A 25,000-nucleotide genomic window follows, 5' to 3' on the forward strand; every position below is an offset into this window, starting at 1 on the left:
TGTAATTATAGATGGGGTATTTATGGACAGTGTAATTTACACGCAGTGTATTTATGGACAGTGTAATTTACAGGCAGTGTATTTATGGATGGTGTAATTTACGGACGGTGTAATTTACAGGCGGTGTATTTGCGGACGGTCTAATTATGCCAGGTCCAGTACTGAAGTCAGCCTCCAGCCACTGAGGACATCTACCGTAGGTCTGTCCCGTCCTTTCCCGTGACGACCCAACGCTGACACAATGGTGGTCCCCGTTCCCCAACCGTTCCTGCACTCATACTTGCAGTACCGGCCCATCCTCCTCCCCTACAATAAGATTGAGTGCAGCTCCCTCCCCGGTGGTACACACTACTGGACGGGTGAACAGACTGCGCCCCGTCTGGGCCCCTCCTGGTCAGTCTCCCCACCACTGTATCCCGAAGGCTGTTATATCATACGCTGCTTGTTATCCCAAGTCCTGCTGACCATTGGGAGGCCGGAAGTACAATCCCATGAAAATGTTCACCCATTCCTTAAGTTCTACTCTGTGTCTGATCCTGGACATGTGTGATGGGACGGTGCGGAGGGAGTTTCACCCCGTGTCTGACCCCGGGAGTGTGTGACGGGATGTTGTGGAGGGAGCCTCACCCTGTGTCTGACCCCGGGAGTATGGGACTGAGGCAGCATTCCCGCTGGATTTGGTGGCGGTAACGGTGGCTGTGCTTTGGTGCAGGGAACATCGGGTACACCTGTCCCGCCAACAAGCAGTGTGAAATCACCAAGCCCCGGCGCAAGTCCTGCCAAGCCTGTTGATTTCTCGTGTCTGAGGGTGGGAATGTTGAGAGAAGGTAAGAACAAGAGGGTCCGTCACCTTCTCCCGGGGCAGGGACAGGGTCACTCTGTCCCGTCACACACTCCCGGGGTCAGACACGGGGTGAAGCTCCCTCTACACCGTCCCGTCACACATCCCGAGGTCCCAGTGAAGCCAGTTCTGGGCACCAGAGTCAGGGGGGAAGGAGAGAGTCACAAATTGTTCCAGGGATGAGGAATTCCCACCACAGGGAGAGATCAGGAAGCTGAGGGTGTCCTTGCGAGCAGAGCGAGATGTGGCAAGTGCGCAGGTGAAGAGCATGGGAGAGAGTGGAGGGTTCTGAGGGTGGTGAAGCTTGGAAATCCCTCCCTGGGAACCCGCTCAGTTCCTGAGAGTATCCGGGGCAGGAGCAGGATGACTGGGAGCCGGGGAGTGAGGGGGTGATGGGCAAGAACGGGACGGATCAAAGGTCGTGATTTTTCCGAAGGCTCTGCAGTGATTGGGTAATTCCCCTGTCAATCTAACAGAGAACCCTCCCCCACAGCTGCAAATGGCTGATTTTGATGTGACGTCACAACCTCCCTGTTCCCATCGTCTGGAAACAGTGCGGTGGGACTTCGCCTGCTCCTACCGGGAGACGTCCCAGCCCCACCGGGAGTCCCTGCCCCACCAGGAGACGTCCCTCCCCCACCGGGAGTCCCTGCCCCACCGGGAGACGTCCCTGCCCCACCGGGAGACGTCCCTCCCCCACCGGGAGTCCCTGCCCCACCGGGAGACGCTCCCTGCCCCACCAGGAGTCCCTGCTCCACCGGGAGTCCCTGCCCCACCGGGAGACGTCCCTGCCCCACCGGGAGTCCCTGCCCCACCAGGAGTCCCTGCCCCACCGGGAGACGTCCCTGCCCCACCGGGAGTCCCTGCCCCACCGGGAGACGTCCCTCCCCCACCGGGAGTCCCTGCTCCACCGGGAGACGTCCCTGCCTCACCGGGAGTCCCTGCCCCACCGGGAGACGTCCCTGCCCCACCGGGAGTCCCTGCCCCACCAGGAGTCCCTGCTCCTACCGGGAGATGTCCCTGCCCCACCGGGAGTCCCTGCCCCACCGGGAGACGCTCCCTGCCCCACCGGGAGACGTCCCTCCCCCACCGGGAGTCCCTGCCCCACCGGGAGACGCTCCCTGCCCCACCGGGAGACGTCCCTCCCCCACCGGGAGTCCCTGCCCCACCGGGAGACGCTCCCTGCCCCACCGGGAGTCCCTGCTCCACCGGGAGACGTCCCTGCCCCACCAGGAGACGTCCCTGCCCCACCGGGAGTCCCTGCTCCACCGGGAGACGTCCCTGCCCCACCGGGAGTCCCTGCTCCTACCGGGAGACGTCCCTCCCCCACCGGGAGTCCCTGTCCCACCGGGAGATGCTCCCTGCCCCACCGGGAGTCCCTGCCCCACCGGGAGTCCCTGCTCCACTGGGAGTCCCTGCTCCTACCGGGAGACGTCCCTGCCCCACCGGGAGACGTCCCTCCCCCACCGGGAGTCCCTGTCCCACCGGGAGACGTCCCTGCCCCACCGGGAGACGTCCCTCCCCCACCGGGAGTCCCTGCCCCACCGGGAGTCCCTGCCCCACCGGGAGACGTCCCTGCCCCACCGGGAGTCCCTGCCCCACCAGGAGACATCCCTGCCCCACCGGGAGACGTCCCTCCCCCACCGGGAGTCCCTGCCCCACCGGGAGACGTCCCTGCCCCACCGGGAGACCCTGCTCCACCGGGAGTCCCTGCCCCACCGGGAGTCCCTGCCCCACCGGGAGACGTCCCTGCCCCACCGGGAGTCCCTGCCCCACTGGGAGACGTCCCTGCCCCACCGGGAGACGTCCCTGCCCCACCGGGAGTCCCTGCCCCACCGGGAGACGTCCCTCCCCCACCGGGAGTCCCTGCTCCACCGGGAGACGTCCCTGCCCCACCGGGAGTCCCTGCCCCACTAGGAGTCCCTGCTCCTACCGGGAGACGTCCCTCCCCCACCGGGAATCCCTGCCCCACCGGGAGACGTCCCTGCTCCACCGGGAGTCCCTGATCCTACCGGGAGACGTCCCTGCCCCACCGGGAGACGTCCCTCCCCCACCGGGAATCCCTGCCCCACCGGGAGACGCTCCCTGCCCCACCGGGAGACGCTCCCTGCCCCACCGGGAGTCCCTGCCCCACCGGGAGTCCCTGCTCCTACCGGGAGACATCCCTGCCCCACCGGGAGACGTCCCTCCCCCACCGGGAGTCCCTGCCCCACCGGGAGACGCTCCCTGCCCCACCGGGAGTCCCTGCCCCACCGGGAGTCCCTGCTCCACCGGGAGACGTCCCTGCCCCACCGGGAGACGTCCCTGCCCCACCGGGAGTCCCTCCCCCACCGGGAGTCCCTGCCCCACCAGGAGTCCCTGCCCCACCGGGAGACGTCCCTCCCCCACCGGGAGTCCCTGTCCCACCGGGAGACGCTCCCTGCCCCACCGGGAGTCCCTGCCCCACCGGGAGTCCCTGCCTCACCGGGAGACGTCCCTGCCCCACCGGGAGACGTCCCTTTTCCACCGGGAGTCCCTGCCCCACCGGGAGACGTCCCTCCCCCACCGGGAGTCCCTGCCCCTTCACTGACCTGTGCCCAGTCACTGCCCTCACCGGCTGCTACACTCCGTCAAATGTCTGTTGTTGCTTCAAATAGTGGGATGTGCTTAAAATTAACCCCCACTCCCCTCCTCTCTCCCCTGTTACCCCCTCTCCCCTCTCCCTCCCCCTCCTCCCCTCCCCTCCCTCTCTCCTCCTCTCCCTCTCTCGTCCTCACTCCCCCTTTACCCCCTCTCCCCTCCCCTCCTCATCCCTTGCTCTGTGCCCTCTCCCCCAACAACCTCTGCACCCACCTCACTTTGCATAACTCCCTCACGCCGCCCCGTCACCAAACCCCGACCATTTCTGCAACTCCTTCCCGCCGATGCCTCGTCCCTACCCCCACCATTTTCCACTCCCTCCTCCCTCCTCCCTTCTTCTGCTCTCCCTCCCTCCCAACTCCCCACCCTCCCTCCCACTGCGCAACCTCTCCAACCCAATCTCTCCCCCTCCCCAATCTCTCCCCCTCCCCCCTCCTCCCCTACTCCTCCCCTCCTCTCCCACTCCTCCCCTCTCCCTCCCCCTCCCCTCCACCCCCCACTCCTCCCCTCCCCTCCTCCCACTCCTCCCCTCCTCTCCCTCACTCCTCCCCACCCCCCATGAATGTGACTAGACCGTGTGCGAGGAGGACATCAGACATACCGGCGGCGACTGCCTGTGGATCCGAGCACCGATGTCTGGGTGTGGCCGTTCCCACTGGCCCGATGGCCCTGTAGCTATCTGTGGAGACAGGAGGGTGCCCCAGGACCCGCACTCGACCCCCTCTGCCCCCTCCACCCCCTCCGCACCCCGCCACCCTCCTCCACCAACCACCCCCACACCACCCCACAGACAGCACTGACCACAAGACGGATATGTGGCGGGGCCATCCCTCTCGGTGTGGCCGGACATGGACACATGTCCCCGCCCCGGACACGGACACACGTCCCCGCCCCGGAAATGGACTCGTGTCCCCGCCCCAGACATGGATATCCCTGTCTGGACACACTCCGGTCCCTCCTGTCCACCGGTCCCAGGACGTCTCCATGGACACCACGTACTCCCTCTGCCTGGACACACGGGCATGGACGTATCCTTGGGCGGGCAGTGGGTGTCAGCACGGGTGGAACCCCGACTGCCCACTGTCCGGAGCTGTGACCAAGCCCGGGAGGTGCTGATCAGGAGGTTCCCCTGGCCGACTCCACCCCCCCCCCACCCCCGCACCGGGTGCCCCAGGGTCAGGGCCGTGCGGCTGGCGTGTGTCCAGAGCCGGAGGGGCAGCCACTTCACACACTCTGTATGTCCACAGGACACAGACCGCGCCGGTGACCCGCGAGTCCGTGAAGGTGTCCCACACACTGCTCTGTGCAGCACACTTGTCGCAGGTCCCTGATGTACCAGGAGTGTTCCCGTGTATGGACACCTGCACTGGAGACGCCCCTCACTGCCGGACCGTATACCGTGTCCCCTGACCCATGTCCCCTGCTCCCTGCCCTGTGTCCACTGCCCCATGTCCCGTGTCCCCTGCTCCATGCCCCATGTCCCGTGTCCCAAGGACTGTTCCATGTCGCCCACAAACAACAACTGCATCATTGCTGCTTCTGTGTCCGTGACCCCTGGACCGCTCGTCCCTCCCCATCACCGGTCCCCGACTCCCGGCACGTTCCCCCATAACCAGGGAGGTGCAACACCTGTCCCCTCCCCCCTCACCCTTCCAGGTGAGGCAGAGGTTCACCTGCACGTCCTCCAACCTGTTCACTGCATTCGGTGCTCCTGATGTGGCCTCCTCCACAGTGGAGAAACCAGCACAGACCAGGCGACTGTTTTGCGGAGCATCTGCGCCACATCCACAACGGCCATCCCGAGAACTTTCCACCCTAGTTCTCTGCCCTCTTTATCCACCTTACCAATCTCCTGTCCCACCTGCCCATCACTCCCTCTCTGTCCAGTTCATCCTCTCTCCCACCCGATACACACTGTGAAATGCTGGCAACCTTTCCTCTTCTCTCTCAGTCCTGATGCAGGCTCCCGACCCAAAACATCGACCTACACCCTCTGCCTCCACAGATGCTGCTCGACCTGCTGAGTCTGTTCACTGCCCCCACCAATCGATTGGCAGGGTGAACTTGACAACTTATTCCCCCACAGCAACCCTGGGCTCACCCTGCCAGAAATGTTCCCTTCACCTGACCCAGCTCACCCTGTTACAACTTGGTCTGAGCAATTCCCACCCCAAACCCCGACGGTGTTTCCCCTCCGCAGACGCTGCCTGAACCGCTGCGTTCTGCTGGTATCCCTGTTTTTATTGCAGGACGGCAGCATCTGTGGTATGTTATCCCGGTGCCCGGTGCTGTCACCGACACTGAGGCCGAGCCCTCAGTTATACTGCAGCAGGTGCGAGGTGCCAGTGCACCCCGGGGTGCTGACGGAGTTTTCTCTCTGTGCAGTGGGTCAGATGGTGTCCCACCTCCTGCTACTGGAACCACCGAAGTGCCCGAGAGCGAGGTCAAGGTGCTGACCACCCTGTGTGAGCTCGCTGACCGGGAGCTGGTCGCCATCATCAGCTGGGCCAAACACATCCCAGGTGAGCACCCACCGGCCAGAGCCTGGGGGCATGGGGGGCAGCAGGGTGTTCAATACGGAACCCACAGTGCAGGTCAGCACCAGGGTACCCGAGAGGGTGCACCCCGTGTGTGGGGGTTGCAGGGTAGACCCGGTGTGTGGGGGTGTGCGGGGTACACCCGGTCTGTGGGGGTTGCAGGGTACACCTGGTGTGTGGGGGGTGCGGGGGTGAGGGTACACCTGGTGTGCGGGTGGTGTGGGGTACACCCGGTGTGCGGGGGGTGCAGGGTACATCCGGCTTGTGGGGCATGCGGGTTACACCTGGTGTGAGGGGGTGAGGGTACACCTGGCATGTGGGGGGTGCGGGGTACATCCGGAGTGTGGAGGGTGTGGGGTACATCCGGCATGTGCGGGGTGTGGGGTACATCTGGTGTGCGGGGGAGTGAGGGTACATCCAGTGTGTGGGGGTGCAGGGTACACCCAGTGTGCGGGGTACACCCAGTGTGTGGGGGGGTGCAGGGAACACCTGGTGTGCGGGGGTTGAGGGTACACCTGGTGCAGGGTACACCCGGTGTGCGGAGGGGGGGCGGGGTACACCAAGTGTGTGAGGGGTACATCTGGTGTGCGAGGGGTGCAGGGTACACCCAGTCTGTCAGGGGTGTGGGGGTACACCCGGTGTGTGGGGACCATAGGTTACACCTGATGTGTGGGGGGTGTGGGGTAACCCGGTCTCCGGGGGGTGCAGGGTACACCCGGCGTTGGGGGGGGGGTGCGGGGTACACTCAGCATGTGGGGGTTGTGGGCTACACCCGGTGTGTGGAATCTCCAGAAATGGGTGAGTGTTGGACGTGGTGCTGAGGTCAATATGATGGGATGTTTGGGGCAGAAGGTCTGACGAATGGCCTCCAACTTCTTTGCTCTCCCCCCCCACTCCCCCCCCACTCCTCCCCCCACTCCCTCCCCCCCACTCCCTCCCCCCACTCCCCCCAACTCCCTCCCCCCACTCCCTCCCCCCAACTCCCTCCCCCCACTCCCTCCCCTCTCCTCAGCTCACTCCCTCCCCCCCACTCCCTCCCCCCACTCCCCCCAACTCCCTCCCCCCCACTCCCTCCCCCCCAACTCCCTCCCCCCACTCCCTCCCCCCCACTCCTCCCACCACTCCCTCCCTCCCCTCTCCTCCCCTCACTCCCTCCCCCCCTCCCCCCACTCCCTCCCCCACTCCCTCCCCCCCACTCCCTCCCCTTGTCCACCACTCTCCCTTCTCATTCCCCCTCCCCCTCCCCCCCCCAGGTTTCAGCCGCCTGTCCCTCGGCTGCAGTGGTGCTGGATGGAGGTGCTGACGCTGGGGGTGGTGTATCGCTCGCTGCCGCACCCATGGGTGCTGGTCTACGCCAAGGACTATGTGATGGACGAGGGTCTGTTGCACCTGGCGGGGGTCCCGGACCTCTACACTGCGCTGCCGGCGCCTCGGCCTCCAGCTGGAGGAGTTCGTCACCCTCAAGGCCATCGCCCTTGTCAACTCCGATGGGTGCTCCTGGCACCCCAGGGTGGGGGGCCCTCGGGGTGGGGCACCTTGTGGTGGGGGTCCCTCGGGTGGGATCCCTCCGGTGGGAATCCCTTGGGTTGGGGTCCCTCGGGTGGGGGTCTCTCAGGTAGGGGGTCCCTCGGAGTGGTGGTCCCTCGGGGTGGGGTCCCTCGGATGGGGGTCCCTTGGGGTGAAGGTCCCTCGGGTGGGGATCCCTTGGTTAGGGGTTTCGCTCGGTCTGGGAACAGAGACATCCAGTGACTCTCACACTCAGAGTCTCACAGCCCGGAAACAGGCCCTTCGGCCCAACTGGTCCGTGCTGACCACGATTCCCATCTAAGCTGGTCCCATCTGCCCACATTTGGCCAACATCCCGCTGAACCTTTCCCGTCCGTGGACCTGTCCGAATATTGTTAATGTCCCTGCCTCACCCTACCCTAGTACGGATCCCTGAGGTACACCACTGGTCACCAACCTCCACTCAGAATATGACCCTTCAAAAACCACTCTTTGTCTTCTGTGGGCCAGCCAGTTCTGGATCCACACTGCAATGTCCCCTTGGATCCCATGTCTCCTCACCTTCTCCATAAGACTCGCATGGGGTACCTTATCAAACGCCTTGCTGAAATCCATATACACTACATCTACTGCTCTCCCTTCATCGATGTGCTTAGTCACATCCTAAAAAATTCAATCAGGCTCGTAAGACAAGACCTGCCCTTGACAAAGCCGTGCTGACTATTCCTAATCATATTATACCTCTCCAAATGTTCATAAATCCTGCCTCTCAGGATCTTCTCCATCAGCTTACCAACCACTGAGGTAAGACACACCGGTCTATAATTTCCTGGGCTATCCCTACTGCCCTTCTTGAATAAGGGAACAACATCCGCAACCCTCCAATCTTCCGGAACCTCTCCCATCTCCATTGACGATGCAAATATCATCGTCAGAGGCTCCGCAATCTCCCTCGCCTCCCACAGCAACCTGGGGTACATCTCATCCGGTCCCGGCGACTTATCTAACTTGATGCTTTCCAAAAGTTTCAGCACCACCTCTTTTCTAATATCTACACACTCAAGCTTTTCAGGCCGCTGCAAGTCCCCACTACAATCCCCCAGATCTTTTATCATGGTGAATACTGACGTAAAGTATTCATTAAGTACCTCCGCTATTTCTTCCGGATCCATACACACTTTCCCACTGCTGCACTTGATAGGCCCTATCCTTTCGCATCTCATCCTCTTACTCTTCACATACTTGTAGAATGCCTTGGGGTTTTCCTTAATCCTGCCCGCCAAGGCCTTCTCATGTCCCCTTCTGGCTCTCCTAATCTCTTTCTTAAGTTCCTTCCTTTTACCCTTGTACTCGTCCAGATCTCTAACATTACCTAGCTCTCTGTACCTTTTGTTAACTTTTCTTTTCCTTTTGACTAGATTTATTATAGCCTTTGTACACCATGGTTCCTGTATCCTCTCGTGACTCCCGTCTCATTGGAACATGCCTATGCAGAACTCCACACAAATATCCCCTGAATATTTGCCACATATCTTCTGTACTTTTCCCTGAGAACATCTGTTCCCAATTTAAGCCTCCAATTTCCTGACTGAGAGCCTCATAATTCCCTTTACTCCAAGTAAACGCCTTTCTAGTCTGTCTGTTCCTATCCCTCTCCAGTGCTAACGTAAAGGAGATAGAATTATGATCACTATCACCAAAATGTTCACCCGCTGAGAGATCCGACACCTGACCAGGTTCATTTCCCAATATCAAATCAAGCACAGCCTCTCCTCTTGTAGGCTTATCTACATATTGTGTCAAGGACCCTTCCTGAACACACCTAACAAACTCCACCCCATCTAAACCCCTCACTGTCTGGAGATGCCAATCGATGTTTGGGAAATTAAAATCCCCCATCACAACAACTCTGTTATTCTCACACCTTTCTAGGATCTGCTTCCCTATCTGCTCCTCAATAACCCTGTCACTATTGGGCGGCCTATAAAAAACACCCAGCACCATTATCGACCCCTTCCTGTTCCTAACCTCCACCCACAGAGACTCCGTAGACAATCCCTCCACAACGTCCACCTTTTCCGCAGCCGTGACACTCACACAGACACTGTCTCACACGCACACACAAACTCACAGACACACACACACCTAGAACCAGCAGCAGAGGCCGTTCGGCCCCTCAACCGTGCACCACTGTTCCTGAGCCCCGGACTGTTCCCCTTCTCCCCCACCTCCCCTCCCCTCCTGGGATCCTCCTCTACCCGGAAGCGCGAATGCCCAGGATTTCCCTCAGCCCCCATGAGGCAACCTAACCCCCCCCCCCCCCCCCACCATCTCCGTCCCGAGGGGACACCCCCTCAGCCCCTCCCTGTCCCGTTCCCCGACACCGGGCCGGTCACTGGCTAGAACGGGGAATAACCCCTCCCCCACGGGTCGGTGGTTGGGGGGGGAGCGCGGGACCGGGTGTCGGGAGCGCGGACCGGGTGCCGGGAGCGCGGTCGGGGCGCCGGGAGCGCGCGTCACTGAGCCGGGACTGCGCTCCTGTCTCCACAGATGTGCCACAGCTGGAGCAGGCGGCAGCGGTGCAGCAGCTGCGGGACGGGCTGCTGGAGGCTCTGCTGGGGCTGGTGAGCGGCCGACACCCCGAGGACGGGCGCCGGGCGGGGGGGCTGCTGCTCGCCCTGCCCCTCCTGCGCCAGACCGCCGCACAGGCTGTGCAGCACCTCCTGCAGCTGCATCCCCGTGCACACACCCTTCCTGCAGATGCTGGACCGCGCCTGACCACAGCTGGACAACATCTGGACCCGATGGGAAGGGCACAGCTGGGCAACACCTGGACCTGATGGGAGGACACTGGGCGTCATCTGGATGTGATGGGGAGGGCACAGCTGGATCTGATGGGGAGCACAACTGGGCAACATCTGGATACCGCAGGGAAGGGAGGGACAGCTGCGCAACATTTGTACATGGTGGGGGGCAGTTGACGCAACATGTGGGCAGTGGGGAGAGGCAGGAACAACTGGCTCCATTGTGGAGAGAGTGTGAGGGGGTCAAGGGTGGTGCCGAGCGTGTTCCCCTCCCCCCTGCTGATACCGGGGGTGGGGGAACGGTCCCACATCTGTGTGTGGTGAATCCATCGCCGTTACCATCGTCTGAGACTCACTGAGCACACGGGATCCTCCGACTCAATAAACGACTAACCTGCTCTCTGTCTCATCTGTTACTGCAACACACGCCCCCCCCCCCAACCGGGACAGGTCACGGTGCTCAGGGTGGGGTGGGGTGTGCTCCCGATGTCCCACACTGGTCAGTGAGGGAAGGTGCATGGGTTTTCCGCCGTCCCTCGGCTGGGGAAGTCTCCCAGGGACTGTCACTGACTTCTGGAGAGACCACCCCAGAGATCTGGAGAGACCACCCCAGAGATTTGGAGCCACCACCCCAGAGATCTGGAGAGACCACCCCAGAGATCTGGAGAGACCACCCCAGAGATTTGGAGCCACCACCCCAGAGATCTGGAGAGACCACCCCAGAGATCTGGAGAGACCACCCCAGAGATCTGGAGAGACCACCAGAGACGGTTCACAGCCCCTTGTTCATTGATTCCATTGGAGCAGTACACTGGGATGACGGTGGAGGGGTTGTCCTGAGAGGAATTGTGAACAGGTTGGACTCCGTTTAGGGGAGGTGACCTTTTGGCACAGAGAAGCTGAGGGGAGATGGAGGCAGGATGGTTCCTCTCGTGGGAGGCTCTAGAACCAGAGGCACAGGCTCAGGGGTAGCGCACCCACCTACCACTGAGGTGAGGGAGGGACTCTTCCCTCATGGGTTCAGCGTCCTTACAGCTTCTTCCCACCGATACCTCCGGTAACCCTCAGCCCCTCGCCCACTGGGAATCGATCTCTCTGCGTTATACCCACCCACAGCCTCCTTTCCCACTGCCCTTTGAGGAACAGAGACTCACCACCCACGAGAGAAAATGGTCTTCTATTTCTCCAGATTTTCCCACAGAGGAGCCCTCTCCACATCCACCCCGGATGTTCCAATCGCCCTCTCTCCAGGTCCAAGCCCGGCCTGTGGATCCCCTCATCCCACCCGTTCCAGGCATTCGTTGTTGAGGTGCCTCCAACACATTAACACCCCCACCCCCCGAAATAAGGAGACCATCACAGTACAGGTGCTCCAGGTGTGGTCTCCAGGCCCAGTACAACTGACCCACACTGAACAGAAACTTTCTGTCTGCTTTTCTAACACTTGCTCAACTCCCTCGACCCTCCGGTGAGCTGTGCCCGAGGACGCCCAGCTCCCTCGACCCTCCGGTGAGCTGTGCCCGAGGACACCCAGCTCCCTCGACCCTCTGGTGAGCCGGATTAAGAGCAGGATTAAGGAAAACCCCAAGGCATTCTACACGTATGTGAGGAGCAGGAGGATGACTAGAGTGAGGGATAAAGGGGGAAACGTACCTGGAGGCAGAGGAGGTAGAGTGGGTCCTTAATGAATACTTTGCTTCAGTGTTCACCAGGGCTTTGATGAATGTGAGGTTTGCATAGAAGAGGCTAATGTGCTGCAGCATGCTGAGGTGAAGAAAGAGGCAGTGTTAGAGCTTCTGAAAAACATTAGGACAGATAAATCCCCAGGACCGAACAGGATATACCCCAAGTTACCACAGGAAGTGAGGGAAGAGATTGCTGGGGCATTGATGGTGATCTTTGAGTCCTCCCTGGCACAGGAGTGGTACCAGAGGATTGGAGGATGGCAAATGTTGTTTCACCGTTCAAGAAAGGTAATGGGGCTAATCCCAGGAATTATAGACCAGTGAGTCTTACGTCAGTGGTGGGCAAGCTATTAGAGAGGATTCCTAGGGACAGGATTTATGAGCATTTGGAGAAGCATAGTCTTATTAGGAATGGTCAGCATGGCTTTGTGAGGGGCAGGTCGTGCCTCACAAGCCTGATTCAGTTTTTGACGGAGGTGACAAAACAAATAGATGAAGGTTGAGCTGTGGATGTGGTGTACATGGATTTTAGTTTGACAAGGTTCCCCATGGAAGGCTCATCCAGAAAGTCTTGAGGCATGGGATCCACGGAGACTTGGCTGCATGGATTCAGAATTGGCTCACCCACAGAAGGCAGAGGGTGGTGGTAGATGGAGCGTATTCTGCCTGGAGGTCGGTGACCAGTGGTGTTCCGCAGGGATCTGTTCTGGGACCCCTGCTCTGTGATTTTTATAAATGACTTGGACGAGGATGTGGAAGGGTGGGTTAGTAAGTTTGCAGATGACACCAAGGTTCGTGGTGATGTGGATAGTGTAGAAGGTTGCTGTAGGTTACAACAGGACGTAGACAGGATAGAGAGCTGGGCTGAGAAGTGGCAGATGGAGTTCAATCCCGGAGAGTGTGAAGCGATACACTTTGGAAGATCAAATTTGAAGGCAGAATACAAGGTTAATGGCAGGACTCTTAACAGTGTGGAGGGACAGAAGGATCTTGCATTGGAGAACATGTTTCATGAGGAAAGGTTGAGCGAGCTAGGGCTTTTCTCTTTGGAGTGACCCAGCATGAGAGGGGACTTGATAGTATGAGAGCCAGAGACAGAGTGGACAGCCCGCATCTTTTCCCCAAGGCAGCAATTGCCAATACCAGAGGACATCTGTTTAAGGTCAGCGGAGGAATGTTGAGGGGAGATGTCAGAGGTTTTACACAGAGAGTGGTGGGTGCCTGGAACACACTGCCGGGGGTGGGGGAAGAGGCTGATACAACAGGGACATTTAAGAGACGATTAGATCGGCAGATGGATGTAAGAAAAATGGAGGGTTCTGGGCTGTGCAGGAGGGAAGGGTTAGAGTGATCATGGAGCAGGTTTATATAAGTCAGCACAATATCTTGGGCCGAATAGCCTGTCCAATGCTGTACTGTTCCGTGTTCTATGTTGTAACTTTAGACGCCTGTCTTCACTGTCCACTGCACTACCACACAGAGACCTACCGACCCGCACCATCCCAACTTCACCCTGAGCTCGGCAGTCCGAAGGATTTAAACAACCCTGCAAACCCCTTTGCAAATGAGGTTATGTGGGCCCCACCCTGGGGTGCCGACCCTCACTGGGGGGCGGGTCCCTTCCCACCCCGGGGTGCCGACCCTCACTGGGGGGCGGGTCCCTTCCCACCCCGGGGTGCCGACCCTCACTGGGGGGGCGGGTCCCTTCCCACCCCGGGGTGCCGACCCTCACTGGGGGGGGCGGGTCCCTCCCCACCCCAGGGTGCCGACCCTCACTGGGGGGCGGGTCCCTCCCCACCCCGGGGTGCCGACCCTCACTGGGGGGCGGGTCCCTCCCCACCCCAGGGTGCCGACCCCCTCGGGTTCTCACTGATATTATGGGATGTGCTGATTGGTTCGGATCTTTGGCGCCTCCTTCTGTTGCTTCCAAAAACTGCAACTGTCGGATGACGTCACGCCGTCTCCCGGCAACCGGAGTAAACAACAGGAAACTGACACGGAGACCGGAGTAACCGGATCGGAGTGGAACCGGATCGGTATCCAGAGCCGATGTAGCTGCAGAAGGAGCAGGTCCCAGGTGAGTGAGACCGGATTCTGCCCAAATATAATTCCCTTGGTTGTAGAGTGAAGGAGTGAGGGGGCAGGTGAGGGGGCAGGTGAGGGGGCAGGTGAGGGGGGCAGGTGAGGGGGCAGGTGAGGGGGCAGGTGAGGGGGCAGGTGAGGGGGCGGGAGTGAGGGTGGGGGTGAGGGAGGCAGGTGAGGGGGCAGGTGAGGGGGGCAGGTGAGGGAGGCAGGTGAGGGGGCAGGTGAGGGGGCAGGTGAGGGGGGCAGGTGAGGGGGTCAGGTGAGGGGGCGGGAGTGAGGGTGGGGGTGAGGGGGGCAGGTGAGGGGGCAGGTGAGGGAGGCAGGTGAGGGGGCAGGTGAGGGGGGCAGGTGAGGGAGTCAGGTGAGGGGGTCAGGTGAGGGAGGCAGGTGAGGGGGTCAGGTGAGGGGGGCAGGTGAGGGGGCGGGAGTGAGGGTGGGGGTGAGGGGGGCAGGTGAGGGGGCAGGTGAGGGGGCGGGAGTGAGGGTGGGGGTGAGGGGGGCAGGTGAGGGGGCAGGTGAGGGGGCAGGTGAGGGGGGCAGGTGAGGGGGCGGGAGTGAGGGTGGGGGTGAGGGGGGCAGGTGAGGGGGCAGGTGAGGGGGCAGGTGAGGGGGCGGGAGTGAGGGTGGGGGTGAGGGGGGCAGGTGAGGGGGCAGGTGAGGGGGCAGGTGAGGGGGGCAGGTGAGGGGGCGGGAGTGAGGGTGGGGGTGAGGGGGGCAGGTGAGGGGGGCAGGTGAGGGGGCGGGAGTGAGGGTGGGGGTGAGTGGTGTGAGTGGGGGGTGGGGGGAGTGGTAGTGAGGGGGTGAAATTAATTGGAAAGTGACGATATTAGAGTGGGTGGAGAACGGGAGGTGTGGAGGAAGGTTCAGTCCCTGGGACAGTGGATAAAACCCCTGGTTCAGGTGGAATCCATCCCAGGATGGTTGCAGAGGTGGGGGGGGGGGGGGGGCGACCTTCACTCCACTCCACCCTGAGGGAGGAGGGGGGACGAGGGAGTGACTGCTCACGGTGTTTATGAAGGGAGAAGGCGATTCACCATGTCACTGGCAGCAGTTGGTTGGACCTGGGAGTTGAATATCCCGAGGACTGGTGGGAATCTTTGGCAGGGGGAAGCTGAGAGCCTTGCAGCGGCTGGGGAGACGGACTCACATGTGGGCAGAGGAGAGAGAGGCGGGTCCGGGAGCTGGGCAGGGCTGCTGAGCTCAGCTGTCCCTCGTGCAAGGAGCCTCTGGCCTGGGTCGGGCCCCCAACTGGAGGTGCAATGTTATCGCAATGGTGGGACTTGGTCCGGGGAGGACGGGAGCCACAGCGTCGTGTTCCCACGTGTGGGAAGTGTCAGGCATGGCAGGGGGAGGGGTGCAGACGGGGGGGGGGGGTGCAGACGGGGGGAGGGTGCGGGGGGCAATCACACCACTCATCAGGGAGAATTTAGAGAGGGTATCCTGGACACATCGTCCAATGAGACCGTGTGGGTAGAATGAAGGAATAAGAGAGGAGCGATCCTCACACGGGGTTATACTGTTGGCCTCCCGATGGTCACCCCTCCCACAATGTGACCCTCCCTCAGAACCCCCCCCCCCCCCCCCACACACAGTTTGACCCTCTCTCAGTACCATTGTACAGGCAAGGTTTGGTCAACACGCTGAGACGGGGGGCCATGGGTGAGCTAGTTTGGGGGGGGGTGATTCCTGTGTTAGGTGGTCCCCCCCCTCCTCCCCCTCAATGATAACCTGTTTGTTTCCCCCACAGAGCACTGGGCCTGTGAATGGCCGGTTGGCCAATGGGTCCCTACCTGCAGGTCGACCCCCTCTCCCCCTACGACAAGGGGAAGGGCTCCAGCCAGCTGCCCCCAATCAGGGCAGGGAGCCCCGAGGCAGCCCCCGCCCGCAGCAGGCTGGATGTGCTGAGGGAGCAGTTGCAGCGGCGGTTGCAGAGGGAGAGACAAACCAAGCTGACGGCCGTTTACCGAGAGCAGTGTCACCGGGCGCTGCAGCGACTCCGGGACACCTGCCTGCCCCCGGCTCAGTGCAACTCCCACCTCCCAGAGCCCCCCTGGGCCCAGGGGCAGTGGCCTCGGGCCAGGAGGTGCCCCGGCATCGACAGGTGCCAGCCCCTGAAGCCCATCGAGGGGGCAGGCGGACTGTGCCCCGCCGGGGGCCCCTGGGGCCGGCTCCCATCCCTGGACGTCCCGCTGTGGCCGGGTGTCACGCTCTGCCCCTCCCCACCTAAAGGCCCCAGCGACGGGTCCCGGGGCAGGGGCAGGGAGCCCGCCCCCCCTCAGCACCAGGATCCCACCGAGCGGCCACACGTGTCCCGGGCGGAGCGGGTCATCCAGCAGCGGCTGAGGAGGATCGAGGAGCAGCTGAGGGACATCCAGAGGCAGCGAGAGGAGGAGGAGGAGGAGGCACAACACGCCCAGATAGTGAGGGTGGAGAGGTGGAGGAGGTCAGGGAGGGAGAGGTCAGGTAGGCACAGGTCAGAGGGGGAGAGTTCACGGGGGGAGAGGTGGAGGAGGTCAGGGAGGGAGAGGTTGGAGGTGGAGAGTTCAGTGGGGGAGAGGTGGTCAGGGGCGGAGGGGTCAGGGAGGGAGAGGTCGAAGAGGGGTGGAGAGAGATGGGAGAGGTCGGAGAGATCAGAGGTGGAGGGGTCAGGGAGGGAGGGGTCAGGGAGGGAGAGGTCAGGGAGGGAGGGGTCAGGGAGGGAGGGGTCAGAGGGGCAGATGGAGGAGAGAACAAAGAGGGAGCGACGGAAAAGAGAAACAGAAAGTGAGCGGGAAGAGAAAGAATGGAGTGGGGAGAGGGTGAAGGGGGAGAGGGTGAAGGGGGAGAGGGTGAAGGGGGAGAGGGTGAAAGGGGAGAGGAAGGAGAGAGAAAGTTTGGGTGAAATGGAAAGAGAAGTGAAGCCGAGAGAGAGGGAGAGGCTGAAGAGAGAGAGTCAGGGGGGTGTCAGAGAGCAGGGGAGTGCGAACCGCCACAGCGGGGGAGCAGTGGGTGACCGGGGCGGGGACGGGAGTGTGCGGTCCGCAGACGAGGACTGCGACCACTCCAACCCATTTGCAGATTATGCTGAGAGTCCGGCCAAAGAGAAGCAAGGCCCACGGGACACGGGGGCTGACGGGACGGAGCTCAGAGAGAGCGGTCAGAGTGAGAGTGGGGCTTGGAATGGACACTACTCCCCCGAGGAGAAGGCTCACTGCTCCTATTGTGGACGCCGATTCATCCTTGACCGGCTCGACACCCACATGGACATCTGCAAGAAGGTGCACGAGCGCAAACGGAAAGTCTACGACTCTGCCCAAAAGAGAGCCAAGGGGACGGACCTGGAGAACTACCAATGCAGCCACAAGGTTCTACCGATACCGGTGAGGGAAGGAGCGGTCCCACCAGGGGTGCTGGGGAGCGGTCCCACCAGGGGTGCTGGGGAGCGGTCCCACCAGGGGTGCTGGGGAACGTCCTGGGAACACCGGCCACAGGATCAGTGACACAACAATCTGGTCCGGCAGCTCAGAGCCCACAGGATCCAGGCACGTTGGCTGATTGGATGCGACACGGCTTACCCACAGGCACAGGGTGCTGGAGGGCAGAGGAGGGAGACTGCGCTGGTTGGAAGTCTGTGACCAGTGGTGACGCACAGGGATGGTGCTGGACCTGATTTACATTAACGACTTGGGTGTGAGTGCAGGAGGTGTAATACTGTAGACATTTTAAATATATCTGCCAGGGCCCCTGCAATTTCTACACTAGTCTCCCTCAATGTCCGAGGAAATATCTTATCAGGCCCGGGAGATTTATCTACCTTTATTCACTGTAAGGCAGCAAGCACCTCCTCCTCTTTAATCTCTATATGTTCCATGACACCACTGCCTGTTTCCCTTCCTTCCATATCCACTATGCCAGAGTAAATACTGATGCAAAAAATACTGTTTAAGATCTCCCCCATCTCCTGAGGCTCCACACATAGACGACCTCTCTGATCTTCTAGGGGACCAATTTTGTCCCTTACTATCCTTTGACTCTTCATATACTTGTAGAAACCCTTTGGATTTACCTTCACATTATCTGCCAAAGCAGCCTCATGTCGTCTTTTTGCCTTCCTGAAAATACCTTTTTTAGTATTTTCTTACTTTTTCTATACTCTTCAAGTACCTCATTTGTTCCTAGTTGCCTATACCTGCTATACACCTCTCTTTTTCTTAACCAGATCGCCAATATCCCTGTGCTTTTTAACTTTGCCTTTAATCCTGACAGGAACATGCAAACTCTGTACTCTCAAAATTTTGCCTTTGAAGGCCTTCCACTTACTGAGCACATCCTTGCCAGAAAACAGTCCAAGGGCCAGTAAAAATGATGCATAATGGTGTACATCATTGGTGTACAGTAGTAGTGACAAACACGTCCTCGCCGGTACCGTACCCCGGTGTTATACAGCGACAGTCCTGTTCCCACTGGTACCGTACCCCGGTGTTATACAGCGACAGTCCCGTCCCTGCCGGTACCGTACCCCGGTGTTATACAGTGACAGTCCCAGCCTGTACACTCCACACCAGGATGTCTTCCTGTCCGGTCTGTGCAGACAGTGTGCGTTATGCAGGCTTGCACGTTGCTGCGTGTGTGGGATGGGTGTGCTTGGCTCACTGTGGACAGTACTAACTTCTCTCCTCTCCCATTGCCCCTCGGCACAGAAAGTCAACTGGAAGAAGAAGCACGATTGCTTCATCCGGATGCTGCACGCCGCACAGCAGGTGGAGCTGGAGATCTACCGCAGCAGGAAGGTTGCTCAGGCCGCACCCGTGCCAGCCACACACCAGCCTGACTTCGTGCAGTGTCCCCACTGCAGTCGCCGCTTCCAGCCCGCCATCGCCGAGGCTCACATCCCCAAGTGCAAGATCCTGCGCAGCCGGCCCAGCCCTCCCAGGAAGTAGCTCAGACCCAGGGGCTGGGGTCTGGGAGCTGGGGGATGCACCTCGGCTGAACACACAGACTCAGCCAAAGGAGAAACTTAGCAAATTCTATTGGCCTTATTTATTTACGTAAATAAACAGAGAATTATCATGTGGCAAGTGCCAGGAAAGGAAGAACATCTTCAACTGAGTCTGTTCACCCCAGAGACAGGAACACAGCGGTACAGCAGAGTACAGTCAACAGGCCATGGGCACTGGGTATCTGCAAATGTTTCACATCTGTGTAGCAGTGAGGCTCCCTCCACACCGTCCCATCACACACTCCCGGGGTCAGACACAGGGTGAAGCTCCCTCCACACTGTCCCATCACACACTCCCGGGGTCAGACACAGGGTGAGGCTCCCTCCACACCGTCCCATCACACACTCCCGGGGTCAGACACAGGGTGAAGCTCCCTCCACACCGTCCCATCACACACTCCCGGGGTCAGACAGAGTGAAGCTCCCTCTGCACTGTCCCATCACACAGTCCCGGGGTCAGACACAGATACAAGAGGTACCAAATGACTGGAGGACAACAAATGTGCTTCCCCTTTTCAAGAAGGGCAGCCAGGAAAACCTGGTAATTACAGACCTGTGAGCCCAACATCAGTGGGAGGGAAGTTATTGGAAAAATTCTGAGGGACAGGGTTACTGATCACTTGGACAGGCAGGGACTGATCAGAGACAGCCACCATAACTGTGTCACAGGCCGATCCAGTCTGACTAATCTGATTGACCTTTTTGTGGAGTTATCAGTGCATCGATGAGAGCAGAACAGTTGATGTAATATACATAGACTTCAGTAAAGCTTTTAACAAGGTCCCACATAGGAGACTGGTCCGAACGTTTAGGGCCCATGGGATCTAGGGCAAGTTTGCAAATTGTATCAAAGATTGGCTTGGCGATAGGAGACAGGGTGATGTGGAGGGTTGTTTTTATGATCGGATGCCTGTGACTAGTGGTGTCCCACAGGGATCGGTGCTGGTCCCTTGTTGTCTGTAATATACGTGAATGACTTGGATGCGGATGTGGGAGGCAGGATCAGTAAATGCACAGAGATGGGTGGAGGGTGGTCTCAGGGTGCAGAGTGATCGCGAGGTGTTGGTGAAATGGGCTAAGAAATGGCAGATGGTTTAATCCTGATAAGTGTGAGGTGATGCATTTTGGGAGTTCCAATGAGGCTAGGACGTACACCGTGAATGGTAGGGTCCTCGGGAGTGTTGAGGAACAGAGTGTATAAATCCAAAGCTCCTTGAGGTTTGGCAGTACAGGTAGATAACGTGGGTAAGGCGTATGGGTCACAGGCCTTCATTAGTCCGGACACTGAATACAAGGGCAGGGAGGTTTTGCCCCAACTCTTGGTCAGACCTCAGCTGGAGAACTGTGTGCAGTTCTGGTCACCACACTACAGGAAGGATGTGACTGCACTGGAGAGGGTGCAGAGGAGATTCCCAAGGGCGGTACCTGGGACGGAGCGGTTCAGTTACTGGACCGGGGGTTAGAGTGGACATGACAGGCATGTAACATAGAGAGGCATGGACAGGAGAGACTGCAGAGAACTTCCCCATGTCAGAGGTAGATAAAACTGGAGGACATAGGTTTAGGTGAAGAGAGCTGGAAGGGATCTGAGGGGGACCTCCTTCACCCAGAGGGTGGGGAGTACCTGGAACACACTGCTGGAGGGAGCAGTGGAAGCAGTCACTGACATTGGAGAAGTGTCTCGATGAGCACATGAATTGTTCAGGTAGGGGCAAGTGCTGGGAGATGGGATTCATGTGGGTGGGTGCCCACTGGTTGGCACGAACGAGTTGGGCCTAAAGCTCCTACACGTTCCGTCACCCACTCCCTGGGCATGGTTGGCGTGGTTCCCTCTCCTGCCCCATCAAGGACAGCTCTGTCCTTCCCCTCCTCCCTCACTCGTACTTTCTCCAACCCGATGACCCTGAGAGTCCTGTTACTGCCACTTCAACTCCCCATCCCACTCCCACCCCAATCCTCACTCCCAATGCAAGTCTGAGGAACATCACCTCACCTCTCGTCTGGGTACACTGCAGCCTGCAGGACCCATACTCTACCCTATCTCTGCCCTTTACGTCACCCACCCCTATCAGATCCCCCCACCTCCACTCCAAGGAAAACAATCCCAGCTTCTCCCGTCCATCCAAACCCTAACCCAATTCCCCATCCTGGGGAATGTCCACTGCACCACCCCTCAGGTAAACCTGCCCTTGCTGTGGTGTGGTGAGTTCTCCAGCCGAGGTCTGACCAAACCACCCTGCCCTCGTGTTCAGTGCCAAGTTAATTCACCAGCTCTGCCTCCCGGTGCACCCAAGTGTTTTACACCAAGGTCCCCCTGTTCAATATTCCCACTTTGCCCCAATTGGGATTAACTTCCATCTGCCATTGTCCTGCCCAATGGATCAGCTGATCCTCAGACAACGCTCCCATCAGCAGATCCTCAGACAACACTCCCATCAGCTGATCCTCAGACAACGCTCCCATCAGCTGATCCTCAGACAACGCTCCCATCAGCTGATCCTCAGACAACGCTCCCATCAGCAGATCCTCAGACAACGCTCCCATCAGCACCACCACTTTCTGTGCCATTGACAACACATCCTGCATCAACATGGTGCAAGGAACAGTAAGGATATGGGCACCAATCCCTACGGCACCCGTCGCAGAATTATCTTCTGTTCCCTCCTACCAAACCACATTTGGATCCAGGTTGTAAGTTTGCCCTGGCTCCCATGGCCCCGACCTTTTGGACCATTCTCCCATGTGGGACCCTGTCAAAAGCCCTCCTGAGGTCCACATGGGTCCACGCTGCCCTCATCCACATACTTACCCACACCTCTGATAACCTAAGTCAAGTTAACGGGTGTGCCACCGGCAAAGCCATGCTGATCACCCTGATCAAGCCCTGCCTTTCCAAGTGAAGATCGATCATCTCACAGTATCTTCTCTCCCACTGACGTTGGATTATTGACGTTGAAATTACCTGGTTTATCCCTCTGCTCTTCTTGAATAGAGAGACCACATTTTCTGGCCAGGGGCCTGTTACCTCACCTGACCAGTGAAACATCTCTCTCCCCCTCATTAACCTTGCATTCTGTTGGCTCCATAACACTGGGATCACCTGAGCAACCGTCTCTCCCCCATCACAGACACTTCCTCTGCCCTATCCAACCTCTTTGCAACTTCAAACCAACGTTCTCTCTCTTTCCCAGTCCTGGTGAAGTCATTGACTGCTCCTGTCACCACAGGCGCTGTCTGACCTTTCAGAACACGAGGAATCGCCTCACACCCAGAGCCATCTCTCCACCCTTTCCTTCCCATCCGTTCTGTGGCTTCACTTACCTGCCTGTGGCCAGTCCTCTGGGGTGGATGTCGAGGGTTCTCTGAGAATGCTGCACCACCCCAGCCCCGTGGGGTGAGGACACCATCAGACCATGGCTGCCCTCTCTCCCAGTAAAATCAATGGTGCTTGTACTCCCTCACCCCACCCAGGAGGGGCCTCCTGTCCTTGTCACCGACCGCCCTCTCCCCGGAACACCATTAACCCGAGTCACACAAGCTGAGCTGAGGAACAGCAGCTTCAAACTATTTAATGTTGATTATACCCTTCCTCTAAATGACAATGAGCATAAAAAATGAGTGTCCGAACGTTTAGTGTCTGTGGTCTCAGCCCACCGGGCTGTGGAGTGTACGAGAGCCTGGGAACAGGCTCGGGGAGGAGGAGGCAGCTCCAAGCTCTCCCGGCTGCCCCAGTCGGCAGCCAGGAGCATTCCCGGGAAATGCAGTGAGTGGGACATCGAAATGGGAAAGAAGGAGCACAGATCCATAGAACGAGAGGGAGCACACTGCTCACCCGGACTGTCTGCGGCACCCAGAGTCCTGACCTCACTGACCCCTCCCCGGGACACTGGGTCAGTCACCGGGACACTGGTGCAGGGACCAATGCTCAGGTAGGAGAGCCAGTGAGGTGACCGTAGATCTGTATGCTGCTATTCCAGGTCTGGCACCTTTGCCCCATCACTCTGTGGCTAGCCCGTCGACTCTCCCTGGGAAGCTGCTCTTTCCCACAGTGCTGGGGAAGGAAGACCTTCAGTGGGGTGAAGCAGGGAGATGAAGAGCAGACATCACTGGTCCATCAACAGGGTGCTCACTGCACGGCACCCTATACCCTCGCCACACCCAGACATCTGTGCAAAATGATGCTCAATACTGTAAACTCACCAAGGGGGTTTGGTTATAAGGCACAGGAGTGTGCTGGGGGTGGGGCTGTATCCGAACTACTTTAAGGCACTGAGTATAACACGGACCCAACCCAGCAGCTACAGACTGTTGGCTTGGATCACCAGTGGAAAAGATATACACTGAAGCAAACTCACCATGTACAGAGCGAGGAGTGAACAGGTTAATGTTCCAACACTGCTCCCAGTCAATGACAACACCCATCTGCATAAACACACCGACAAACCACCTCACCCATGGGTGCCAAACCCTTCAATAGCCAAGGAGCAGTCTCTTGTAGTATGAGTGTTGCCACAGCCCTGGGCTCCTTCCTTGTGTGTTTGTGTGTGTGTGTGAGTGTGAGTGTGGTGTGTGTGTCTGTGAGTGTGTGTGTGTGTGTGGTGTGAGTGAGTGAGTGTGTGTGTGTGTGTGTGTGAATGTGTGTGCCACAGGGCAGGGTCCCTCACACTGACACACTCAGGGAAGCGTCCTGTGTCAGGTCGGGAGGCAGAAGAAGTACCAACAGCCGCACGCAGACACAGCCCACGCTACTCGATGTGGCAGAAGGAGCCCGTGCCCGGGGGGGAGGTGGGGCTGGGGGTCTGGGAAGGTCCCGCCACAGCCTCCGTCATCCCCTCTCCATCCCCACCATCCGTTCGCTGCTCTTCCAGAGCACGCACCGCAGCCCACAGCCGACGGTTCTCCTCCTGTTGTCTCTGCACCTGTAGACAAAGGACATCATCACCCAGGGCAGAGTTCAGGCGGACCAGTGGACAAAGGACATCGCCACCCAGGGAGGAGTAAAGGCGGACCAGTGGACAAAGGACATCGTTGTCCAGGGCAGAGTACAAACAGACCAGGGCCCACCCCCACACCAGGGGTACAGCACTCTCTGAACTTGACCACCACAGGGAACATGGTCACTGACCCTGGGGTCCGGGGGTCACTGACTCTGGGGACTGGGGGGGGGGGGGGGTTCACTGACCCTGGGGACGGAGGCTGTCACTGACCCTGGGGATGGGGGTGGGGGTCACTGACCCTTTGGATGGGGGGGGTCACTGACCACGGGGTCGGGGGGGGGGTCACTAACCTGCTGCTCCAGACGATTCACCGTTTCCTCTTTAACCCTCAGACTTTGTTCGACCTGTTACAACAAGACAGATGAGGGTCAGGGGGACGTGGGCACACCCTCCCCCTGTCTGCAGACGGGGAGACGGAGAGACGGCAGTGGGGACGTGGGCACACCCCCTGTCTGCAGACGGGGAGACGGAGAGACGGCAGTGGGGACGTGGGCACACCCCCTGTCTGCAGACGGGGAGACGGAGAGACGGCAGTGGGGACGTGGGCACACCCTCCCCCTGTCTGCAGACGGGGAGACGGAGAGACGGCAGTGGCGACGTCTGCAGATGGGGAGACGGCGGGGGGCACCCCCTTACCCGAGACAGCAGCTCCACGGCCTCGCTCAGGCGCTGGATCTCGGCACTGAGGCGCCTGCCGTCCTCCTCCAGCCTCTGCTGCTGACCCTCACACTGCACCAGGACCTGCCGCAGCCCATCCAGCTCCAAGCGCACCTCGCCGCACATACACCGCTTGGCACTCGCCGCGGGGGCTTCCTCCGGGGCCACACCGTTCACCTGGGGGGGAGGGGGAGGGCGGGGGGGGGGGTTGGAGGGGAGGGGAGGGGGAGTGGCGGGGAAGGGGGAGTGGAGAGGAAAGGGAAGGGAGGGGAGGAAGTGGGACCAGAGGGG

General features: G+C 59.8%; 3 protein-coding genes across 5 annotated transcripts in view; 2 read left to right on the forward strand and 1 right to left on the reverse strand.

The window, feature by feature from the left end:
• esrrb (estrogen-related receptor beta) overlaps positions 1–10,343 on the forward strand; it is a 23,341-nt gene extending 12,998 nt beyond the window's left edge. The window contains 10 exon segments of the mRNA XM_052020862.1: positions 287–359; positions 713–797; positions 799–833; positions 4,027–4,131; positions 5,846–5,887; positions 5,890–5,982; positions 7,251–7,268; positions 7,271–7,418; positions 7,420–7,523; positions 10,054–10,343. Of these exon segments, the coding sequence (XP_051876822.1) occupies positions 287–359; positions 713–797; positions 799–833; positions 4,027–4,131; positions 5,846–5,887; positions 5,890–5,982; positions 7,251–7,268; positions 7,271–7,418; positions 7,420–7,523; positions 10,054–10,343 (993 nt within the window).
• Positions 10,344–15,855: 5,512 nt separating this feature from the next.
• LOC127573093 (zinc finger C2HC domain-containing protein 1C-like) lies at positions 15,856–19,047 on the forward strand. Its single transcript, XM_052021000.1, has 3 exons — positions 15,856–16,540; positions 17,135–17,436; positions 18,757–19,047. Exons 1-3 carry the CDS (start codon positions 15,856–15,858, stop codon positions 18,994–18,996), a joined length of 1,227 nt encoding a protein of 408 aa, XP_051876960.1. The 3' UTR covers positions 18,997–19,047.
• A 3,570-nt stretch (positions 19,048–22,617) lies between these two features.
• The window catches only part of LOC127574494 (serine/threonine-protein kinase Nek9), a 53,729-nt gene continuing 51,346 nt past the window's right edge, over positions 22,618–25,000 (reverse strand). For 2 of the 3 annotated variants that reach the window (XM_052023651.1, XM_052023562.1), the window contains exons 22-24: positions 24,689–24,886; positions 24,343–24,396; positions 22,618–23,974 (exon numbers count right to left, since the gene is read on the reverse strand). In XM_052023651.1, the coding sequence (XP_051879611.1) occupies positions 23,801–23,974; positions 24,343–24,396; positions 24,689–24,886 (426 nt within the window). In that variant the 3' untranslated portion in view covers positions 22,618–23,800. The remainder of the gene's footprint in view (positions 23,975–24,342; positions 24,397–24,688; positions 24,887–25,000) is intronic. The other variant, XM_052023734.1, reaches the window with a different exon arrangement.

This window comes from Pristis pectinata, chromosome 1 (genome assembly GCF_009764475.1).
Source record: "Pristis pectinata isolate sPriPec2 chromosome 1, sPriPec2.1.pri, whole genome shotgun sequence".
Classification (NCBI taxonomy): Eukaryota; Metazoa; Chordata; class Chondrichthyes; order Rhinopristiformes; family Pristidae; genus Pristis; species Pristis pectinata.